At 36.1% G+C, this 10,808-nt stretch overlaps 1 protein-coding gene across 9 annotated transcripts in view; it reads right to left on the bottom strand.

Annotated features, from left to right (window-relative positions):
• Window positions 1-984: 984 nt before the first annotated feature.
• MCF2 (MCF.2 cell line derived transforming sequence) overlaps window positions 985-10,808 on the bottom strand; it is a 124,545-nt gene continuing 114,721 nt past the window's right edge. For 8 of the 9 annotated variants that reach the window (XM_003918354.5, XM_003918355.5, XM_009198362.4 and 5 more), the window contains 6 exons: window positions 8,322-8,414; window positions 6,871-6,949; window positions 6,238-6,310; window positions 4,839-4,948; window positions 3,528-3,640; window positions 985-1,728 (listed from right to left, as the gene is read on the bottom strand). In XM_003918354.5, the coding sequence (XP_003918403.1) occupies window positions 1,696-1,728; window positions 3,528-3,640; window positions 4,839-4,948; window positions 6,238-6,310; window positions 6,871-6,949; window positions 8,322-8,414 (501 nt within the window). In that variant the 3' untranslated portion in view covers window positions 985-1,695. The remainder of the gene's footprint in view (window positions 1,729-3,527; window positions 3,641-4,838; window positions 4,949-6,237; window positions 6,311-6,870; window positions 6,950-8,321; window positions 8,415-10,808) is intronic. The other variant, XM_009198366.4, reaches the window with a different exon arrangement.

The following is a 10,808-nucleotide window of genomic DNA, read 5'->3' as shown; positions in this document are numbered from 1 at the left end:
TCTGTGTGTACCCTCTTCCACCTATAGGGTTAGAGTATACAGTCAATGTAGCACTTCAGTTCAAGTTATTGAGCCAATGAAGACAGAACTGTTACACTTAAAATTTCCAAAAGAATTATGGAAGTTTCATTCAATCCAAACAATATTTTCTTCCTGCTTTGGGTTCTCTCCTACCTAAACAGTATATTTGGCAGAACCATCTTTACAATCAGTACTATATAAAGTCAAAGACATAAGGGTAGAATGATAAGACTAAAAAGTCAATATTTGAACTGATAAACAGAAGTGTAGCCATGTTGTAAAGTAGTAAAGTGTGGTCTCTGGCACACAGTAGGCATTCATTAAATATGTGGTTAATGAATGACTTAAATGACCACATGGAATGTGATCTGTAGCCATTACAAAGCCCAGACATATCAACTAAAACATCTGAGCCAAAGGTAAACTACAAAAGAACATGCAGACTCATAGCATGTCATTCTTTCAAAGCATTTTTCACTCACCAAAGGTTAATGTTCCTTTCAGTGAGCTTTATAGGCAGTGCTGAAGCAATGAAAATGAAAGCCATTGCTGTGATATTTCTGCTTTTAGAGACTGTATAACAAAGATACAGATAAAGCAGAACATTTGATTAGCTATCTATGTGCCCCAGCTGGAGATCATCACAGGCTTTGCAAACACACCTACCATTGACCCTCAGCATCCCCATGGAGAAGCTGAATGACATCTCCATGTCTAATCAGGACGTCTTCTGAGCCTCTCTTCCTGCAGTCTGCTAGGCTCTATATTTGCCTGGAGACTGTAAAGTTGTTTTTAAAAATTATGGTACAAACTTGATTGCAAAACCACTTGCATAACTGCCTGCTCTGCGACATGAAGAATTTACTCTTTACTTCACTGGTAAATGTGGTAGCTGCAGCAGCTTTGCAGGAACAGATGGACATGAAGCAGTATGTGATGGGGGACAAAAAAAGGCAGAACAAGTTTATTTAATCTGAAGAATCAATTTTTATTTGAAAAAAAAGAATTACAACATGAAATATAGGGAAAATAGCAGAGCACAACTAATTTAAGTTACGTTAATTATAAGCAGAAATCCAGAAAAAAACAAGTGTGAAAATAATAATTTTTAAATAGGGCTTTTGTAAACTACTCTCATGAAAATTTTATCTGGGCACATACAGACAGTAGCCCTGAACAAAATTCACTCATGCCCCAAAAAGAATTTCTGGGCTTTGTATTGTTTTACACAGGTTAAAATAATGGGCACAAAAGCTGTGGTTTCAACAAAAGCATATTAAATCATAATGTTGTGCTTTACTTGACCTTACCCATTTTGCAGCCGTAATTTTAACTTAATTCATTAATAAACTAAATAATCCAAGGCACACCGATTGCATTTGGTTACAAAGTAGAGAAGAAATAATTTTCAAGTCCAAAAGTATTCTGAGATGAGAATCTTTCAAGCACAATATCTGACACATTAGATACATGATTTTTAAAAGACAGCGTACCATAATTAAAAGCCTTATTAAGTGAAAGAAAAGAAGTATGTGCTGTGGTTTCTTGGTGCGTCCATTAACCTGAAAACAACATCTGCATCATTTGAGCTGAATGTCTTTTGCGCAGTATTTTTCCAAATGAGCTGAGAAGCAGGCAGGAAAGAGCTACTTGCCATTTGACATAGTAGCTTCATCAATATAGGAGAGCCATTTCCGACATGGGTCTCTACAAGGGAAGCAGCACCCATTATTGCTCAGTTTACAACTTGATCAAGTGAGGCCAAAAGAGCAGGCCATTCCAGCTTCTTTTTTTGGCAGGGAAGAAGGGTATATGGAATACATTGTGTTGCGCTTTTGTATGTTTTCCTTAGGAATTATTGGACAAAGAGAGAGAAACTAATAGGTTTTTCTACATTCCCATCCTCTGTGATTAAAGCATTCTTCAATTTTGTGTATTTACTTTATCTTATGATACCATAGCTAGAAAAAAAATGCTGAAAGCTGAGTTCTTTACAATGCCTTCATAGATCATCTACAGCAAATGGTTAAACACAAACCGGTTTCCTCTGACTTTTTGCTCGCATTTAAAAACTACTTCTATACATTCCATACTCTGCCAACATTAATGAAAGAAATTAAACTTCTTTTTATTATTAGTCTAAGCCTGAGATTCCCAAAGTGTGGGAGACAGACTGTTGTGGGTTCCTGAGACCCTTTCAAGGGGTCTGCAAGGTCAACATACATTAAGACACTATTTGCCTTTTTCATTTCTTTGGGGTTCTCAAGTTTTAAGGATGTAAAGGCTTCCTTCATTAAAAAGTTTGAGAACTGCAGGTATAGACAATTAACTCTGGACAAATACCTTCTCAGCTCTAAGCCTCAGTTTCCTCCTCTGTAAATTGAAGGTAATAAAGCCTGCTCTTTTTCATACTAATACTATGAATATTAATTGAGAAATCATTTGGCAAACTGTAAACTATCAGACAAATATGTATTATGGTCATCGTATTATTAGGAGAAACAATATCTACTTTTTTAAAGACCGCATTTCAGAGTCAATGCTGTACAGCTTTGTGATTATCCATGCCATTACCCTCTTTTTTTTTTTTTTTTTGAGACAGAGTTTCACTCTTTTTGCCCAGGCTGGAGTGCAATGGCGCGATCTCAGCTCACTGCAACCTGCGCCTCCTGGGTTCAAGTGATTCTCCTGGCTCAGTCTCCTGAATAGCTGGGATTACAGGCATGCGCCACCACAGCCGCCTAATTTTGTATTTTTAGTAGAGACGAGGTTTACCCTCTTACACTAACAGTGGAACTGCCAAATGTAATTGATTCCTCTGAAGGGCACCAAGGAGCACTCTACCTCCAAGCATCACTCCTACCCTCCAAGCTGGTGACTTTAGAAAAGTAGGGATTTACCCCCAAACAGTCCTACCTCCTCTTTAATAACCCACTAGTATCCTACCAACTTGCAAACTATTCCTTCTATAAACACTTTGACCCTAAAGCAACCTCCTTTAATTTTACAGGGTGCTCCCTTGTTCTAATATGCTGAGATTTTATATCATTTGTACATTTTTGAGAACACACTAAAATATATCCCAAGATGTTATTAAATAGTTTTTAACATATAATGCTAATTTCATTTATTTTCTAATCTGGAATCCAAACTGGTTTTTAAAGTATATTTGAAGTTCCTTTGTTCTCTGATTTTATTTCACATGTCTGGATGGAAAACACAGTGGTGAAGCTCTACTAAAGATAAAACTGGGCAATGTATAGAGATTTGGAAAGATTGACTATTTCATCAACTTCAGTAGAAGTTCTATGTATAGGTCAAACAGGTTCTACTCAAAGAGAGAAGTGCTTCCTGATGTTCATAATAAGATTTATTTCAACTATTTTGGCAATGGCACACTCCTAATGGCCTCAAGGGTGCTGACAAAAGATTGCCCCTATGTGCTCCACCTATGTTTCATTAGTAAAACTGCCTCAGTAATTTTAATTTAATATATTATTACTAACCATGAGGGGCCTATTTTCTTCTTCATTTTCATCATAAGTAGGGTAGAAATAGTTGCTTGACCATTCCTCAGGTTCTTCAGAGATTTCTGCAGATTGTGACGCCTCAGTCCAAACTATAAGAAAAGTGTGGAATGTGGCAGTTACTTGATGGTGCTAATTTACCACAAGGTGAGAAATAAAACTAGCTATAATGCTTTAAAAAGTTGAATTTTAAAAAATGGATTAATCAATCTAATGTAAGCAGCAAATTAACAGATCTCATCCTGGCCACATTAAACTATTCATGCAATCTTGGAAAAGTCATTGTCACTTTTTTCTAACTTGGTTTCCTCACCTGCCAAATGAAGGTATTAGTACTCTGGTCTCTCCTTACTTCTTTGGGGGCCACAACATAGATGACCTGAGGGAAGTGACCTTTAATTGGATAACTGGAAACTCAACAACACTATCATTACCTTTTTCTCCTCAACCAGTAGAGAAATCTTCCATATTAAGGATCATCATATTAAAGTGTTGAGTATCAGGCACACTGTTAGGCATTTCTCCAAAGAAGTCTATGCTATTGATCCTAGAGTTGCTTAGGTGATCCTCATGTATGCTTCTACAGCACTTTGTACTTCCCTGCTGTAACACTCACCAAATTTACTTTTAATTGCTTAACTATCTTTCTATTCTCCTAGCTTCATGAGTATGGCAGCTGAGTGTATCCTAATTAGACTATATGCCTAGCACTTTGTATAACTCCTGGAATGCAGATCGTGTTATGTCAATATTTGTTGAATTAAATAAAGTATTCAAAATCACTTCAAATAAAACCATTCACAGAGGAAGAATAAATATTCCAGCTGTTAATGACTCTTCTCTATTCATTAAACCAAGGGTAAGTGAAATGCGCATTCCTTGAAGCCAGTATATATGTTTTATTCATCACTATTATCCTTTAGAGCAGGGGTTCCCAAACTTGAACACGCATCAGAATCACAGAGAGAGCGCCTGTTAAAACTCAAGTGGCTAGGCCTTGCTCCCAGAGTTTCTGATCCAGAAGGTCTGAATAGAGCAAGAGAATTTGTCTTCTGTAAAAGTTTTCAGGTGATGCTGATGCTACTGGCCCAGGGACCACACTTTGACAACCAATACTCTCTAGTGCCCATCAGAGTGTCTTGCATATGCAAGACATGAGAGTCTTATAAAAATGGGTTAACTGTATTTTGTTTATACAAAAATATCAAATGGGTAGATTTCCAAATTAACAATGAAAGGTAAAAATTTGCACACCCATGAATCTTGTCTTAGGATGACCATGACACATACCTGTACTTGCTTCTGCCTGAACTGACGCAATTGCCTCACAGACCTCCACCACAGTGCTGGTGTGTTCCGATTCAGTTTCCTCAGTACTTATAAAAGCTCCCTGTTGCTTTCTGGAATAGTGATGTATAAAACTAAGTAAGCTTTTGTACAGTCTAAAAGTAAACAGAAATTTAAAGTGGTATTTCTTCCACTGATATCAAGTGTTAAGAACATGCTGAGAATCCATCCAAACAGCCAATACTCCCTATTTAAATCTGCGTGACAATAGGTTATAATATACAAAAGCTTACATCTCAGATCCAAGCCGGCAGGTTCTTCATTATGTAAGGAGAAAAACTGCTCCCTTCTAGACCCAAAGTAGGTGTATTGTATACAATCCCCATTGCTCTGTGGACTTATAACATTGATGAATCAGATAAGTTGTATATAAATGAAAATGAAACCTTCAACTGATTCATATTGTTGAGTATGTACCAGCTACTATTAAGTCAATCACTGCATAAAACCTAAAGATGTTACTCCTATAACGTACAAAAAAAGATTGAGGTTTTTGAACTCTGAAAGATAAAGACTTTCTCTGTAACTTTTAAATGGTTCTCCTGAATCTCCACGTGAACCATCACATGTTTCATCTGATTTTAGCTACCTCGGAAAGATGACATGCAGTGAAGGAAAAAATAGTATTTCTAATAAGTCATTCAATGATCCCCAGAGCATGCAGATGCTGCATGGTGAATCTCTGTGCCAGGCCTTCAGAATCAATGAGAGAATTCTTTCTGCATAGATGCAAACGTTCAGTGAAAACTCCACCTTTTGGAATTTCTAGAGTCAGAATACGATGACTCCATCTCTAAACCCATACCAGTGTGCGGTTACATAAGACTGCCAGCTTCCTTAATGACTCCTGGTTGTGTCCAGGCTCAGTTCCCTCCCAGGATCCATACCTTCTGTCTATGTAGAGAGAGGCCAAATCACCAGCAAGAGGTCTCCATCAAGAGACTGTAAAACTGTGAACCAGTCCTTCATTTGCTCTGTTCCCATATTCTTACAACTCTCTTTTTCCAATCAGATCAAAGGTGACCAAAAATACTTTGGAAAAAAAAAGGCTTATGAGCGCAGCCTCCTTTCCTGTCAGCCTACATGTAATTCTTCCAATGATATATTAAAAATAAAGCATTTTCAATCATGTTTAAAAATCAACCCAAGGGATAACTAGTAAGAACTATCAGCCTCCAATATAAGGCCGGACCTGAGAAAATGATGTGTTTATGGAATTTGATGAGTTATTGCTAAATTGGTGGATGGTTCTTGTCTGAGATACTTTAATTACATTGTTTCATGTTACATACAGAATACAAAAGATTTCAGGAGTGATATTTCTTAAAGAATAATCACTTACTCATCATTCTGCTGAAGAGAAATCTGAATCTTATCCTGTTCTGTTAATTGATCCTGTTGCTTTCTTTTTTTAACTGAGAAATAAAACAAAGCGTATTATCATTCAGAAGTCATACTTCTTACTTCCTTGAAGGCCAATTACTTTCACACACACACACACACACACACGCATCCTTGCCATTAGACTTAACCTTCACAGACTTGAAATAATCAGAGGGAAGGCCGGTCTCAAGTTTGAATCTGGAAAGGTCTGAATCATATAATATTTTATTCAAGAAGTTCAACTTTAGAAGTAGAACTGGCTCCCATTCCAACATTATTGAGCAATGATTACTCGAGATACTAAGCAGAATCATCTCATGGAAAGGACTGGGAATTACCACAATCAGTTCACTGTGTTGCTTCTCAACTGCTTCTTAAGCACAAAGGTTCATTTTCTAGTGTAAAGTTCATCTTCAAAATAGTTTAAACAACCCTCTGAATCTCGATCTCCTACTAATTAAATTAACAAATCTTCTCATTGTAATAGTGTAAAGTAAATATCAGTCCCATTCTTGGGAAAAATAATTTAAAAATCTGAGTCAATAAGCTGTTACTATACCTCGTGTTCTGAAGAATGCATGCTTGAATTTACCTGTCAAAAGTTCCTGCTGCTTCAACAAAATATTTCTTATTTCTTTTAGCCATGTCATCTTCACATCTACATTAGGAGCCTGAAGATTAAAAAAAAAAAAAAGGGAGGTGGTACACATTTCCTTTCAAAAAGGATGTACTATAATAAAACAAATGTAATTGTGTACATAAAATATTATCGACTCCCTATAACACCATACTCAAATCTTAACCATCTGATTGTTAAAATTTTGTGAAGCAAATAATTCACTATCAGATTAGATGAGATAATACAATCAGAACCATTTTTGCTGTAAGCCCAGGACTTTGGGAGGCCAAGGTGGGCAGATCTCTTGAGCCCAGGAGTTTGAGACCAGCCTGGGCAACATAGGGAAACCCCATCTCTACAAAAAATAATAATAATTAGCCAGGTGTGCTGGTACATGCCTGTAGTCCCAGCTACTTGGGAGGGCAAGGTGGGAGAATCGCTTGAGCCTGGGAGGCAGAGGTTGAAGTGAGCTGAGATCACACCACTGCACTCCAGCCTGAGCAACAGGGTGAGACACTGTCTCAAAAAAAATCCATTTTGAAATTGCCCTTAAATTATGGTATAATAATGCTTGGATGAAAATGTGAAATATAATTTCACTTATTTTGTCTTTACAGGAGGATTATTTTTAAAATATAATGCTTTGATGTTTAATTTTAGTAAAATAAAACAAGTTCTATTATTTCCGAAAAGGCCATCTATTGCAAAATAACCTTGGTGACTGATGGTAACATGAAAGGCTCCTTAAATATCCTCCCATTACTTACAAGATATTTGTTAAATGATACCAAATATTATATCTTAAACAAACCAAGAAAACATATTTTCATAGATTGTAGTCAACTAGTAAAGAATTACAACAAACAAAACACACTGAGCATTTTTAACAGATAACAGCACATTGACAAGTCATGATACAAATATTTATTGCAATGACAACATCCTCTTGAAATGTTCTGATTCCTCTTCCCTTCCCTGAAACACATTGGACCCTATACAACTGGCGAGGGCTTTAACCATGTTCTTTAGAAGTAGAAAGTAAGTCTGAACTGTCACATTCCCATGTCTCATAATCAGGTACCCCTAGAATGCTTAGCACAAGAGGAACTCAGAAACATTACAATTCCATAACTTGGAAACTAGATGGGGACAGAGAAGTACCTGCCAAGCTGTCAGCTCTAGTTGATAAGTCTCCTATGTAGTTGTGAAAACTTGAAGCCCTAGAGAACACCACAGGCATATCTCAATGTAGCTACTAGAAAACATTTAAATACATCACAAAGAATATTCGAATAATATTTAAGTGACCTACATGAAAGGAGTGGAAATTTTGAAATGTGACCAAAATTATTTTTGTTTATAAATTTGGGCTTTTGTATTTCAATGCAGGTTTTGGTTTCTAGAAGAATTTTAAAATGACCAACCTGGACAATATAAACTTCTTCCTTTTCACCATACCAGATTTCAAACTTGCGGTTATCACCTTTTACATATTCAGTGAATCCAACTTCATCCATCTATAATAAATAAGTCAAAATTTTCATGAGCATTTTATTTCAAATATGAAATTACATTAAATCTACCCTATCATATTCTAAATGAAACAGAATTTCTCTTGGGCAGAAAAATACATGTTATATTAAATGAATATGAAATGATAATTACAATAATAGACGAGAGTATTTAAATGTTTTCATTGAACTATGCACTTTATAGTTCAGATTGCATGCTTCATTTCAGTGGTTGACACAAATGTTATAAATCTGAACATCCAAGTAGCCCATCTAAGATCTAATTATGTTATAAATTAATAGTACACTATTAAAACAAATTATTGGGTCAAACACAGAAGTAATTAAACATCAATAAAGAAAAGCCACTGAAAATTAATTTAAATGGTTATTTAGAATAATCATTTGACAGATCATTTAATCTTACAAATTATAATTTATTTTGATAGAAGCCTTACAAGTTACAAACATTTAATTTATGGGACAGGAGAGAACCAGCCAGGTACACAAGGATCTCTCTATTTTCCACCAATCTGTTGGCCTTTCTAAAAAAAAAACAAATAATATGTCATGGGACATTGTTGTCTTTTTGTACCCAGTGAAACTTCTGTACACAATATCTCTTCCTTACCACAGTTTTTTCTTCTCCTCAACGTGATCATGCAAGTCATAAACTCTTCCATTTTCTTTCATCGTTTTCTGCTAACAGCTTGGCTAATTGCATTTTGGGCAATCTCATTCCTTTGCACAAACATTCTTTTAGTCCTTTCTGCCTTCCTCTTTTCTTTCAGTTCATACGTAATTATCTAAAGGAGTATGTCACTCTCTGTTCTAGTTATGAGCTCCCCAAATGGCCCTAGTTAGAGCTGATAAGCATTAAAGGTAGTGCTAGGGAGATTGCCATACCAAGGAGAAGAAAAGTACTTATGCTTAGAAATGTAACTTAACATATTAATGAAAGAAACCGTGACATCCACCCTGAATGTAAGTAAGAAGTTATTTTCACAATGTCCCAAACTATCTTTATATTCTCACTCCACCATTCCAACTAACCTGCTTCCGCTCAAATATCACAATTTAAGATGAATAGTAATCTCATATTCAATATTTTTAAAAACTAATTTTGTTTCATTACATGGTTTTGTCTTAATAACATGATAAGCTGGAAGGCACACAGGCTTTGAAGTTAGAGAGGTCTGGATTGGAATACATCTCTACCATTCACTAGCTAGCTATGTGTCTCAGTGCAAGTTGCTTAACTTTTCTAAACTTCAGTTTCCTCAACTATAAAATGGAAAGAACACCTATTTCATAGGGTTGATACAAGGACTAAATAGCATGGAGTAAATGCTTAGATTCTATAATGAGCTTTTTAAAGTATGAGTTTGCTTTCTACTCCTTCCCCTATTTAAATTGCAATTTTTTTGTTATTTTTTATTGCAAACATCTAGTACATCATTATCGATTAAGTGAACTTTTCTGAGTTGCCCTGGAAATCTAACCATTATGTATTGCACATAGTAAGGACTATGTGCAGGTTTGTTAAATTTTTAAAAATCAATGATAATAAACACATGAACTAAGGAATCTGAAGGACTCGAATCTCCCCATCTGGTCAACTTTGACTTTAGATAGGGCCTTTCCTTGTATATAAGTGGCCAACTTAAAATATAACATATAAATCATTAGAAAGTACACAGTCAGGCCATGGGGTTCCAGGTTTGTATGGTGCAGTCAAAACAAGAGTTCATTTAAAGTGAGAGACATAGACAAAGGCAACAACAGACACTGGGGACTACCAGAGGAGGGATGGAGGGGGAGGGACAAGGGTTGGAAAACTAACTCTTGGGGACAATGCTCAGTACCTGGGTGATGAGATATTTGTACCCCAAACCTCAACATCATGCAATACAGCCAGGTAACAAACCTGCATATGTACCCCCTGAATCTAAAATAAAAGTTAAAAAAAAGTGAGAGAGAAGGTTATGATCCTCTCTAAAAAGGGTAAGACTTTGAAAACAATAACCCAAATTGTTAAACAACACATTGACTAGGAATGCTAGCAATTGCTTAATGCTGGAATCTCATGATAAGCAGGCAAGCAGAAGTGAGCATAGTGAACCCTAAGAAATATCCTAATTTTCAGTGGTATCACCATTTTCCCAGGAATCCTGGTCTAAAGCCTTGTAGGCATCACTGGCTAATGTTTTTTATTAAGGATATCCGGCATTACTGGGGAACCAAAGAAGAATCAGAAAGATTTTCTTCCTTCAATGTCAGGTATTATTTAATTTTTGTAGCTAGTAAGTCATCAAGCCCATCTGTCTACTTTCTATTGAAATGTTTCTTGCATCTATCCCACCTTCTCTGTTTCCATGGTACTTACTGCAGTTTCAGTTC

The sequence above is a fragment of the Papio anubis genome, chromosome X (assembly GCF_008728515.1).
Source record: "Papio anubis isolate 15944 chromosome X, Panubis1.0, whole genome shotgun sequence".
Classification (NCBI taxonomy): Eukaryota; Metazoa; Chordata; class Mammalia; order Primates; family Cercopithecidae; genus Papio; species Papio anubis.
This window is presented reverse-complemented; position numbering and strand designations above follow the sequence as displayed.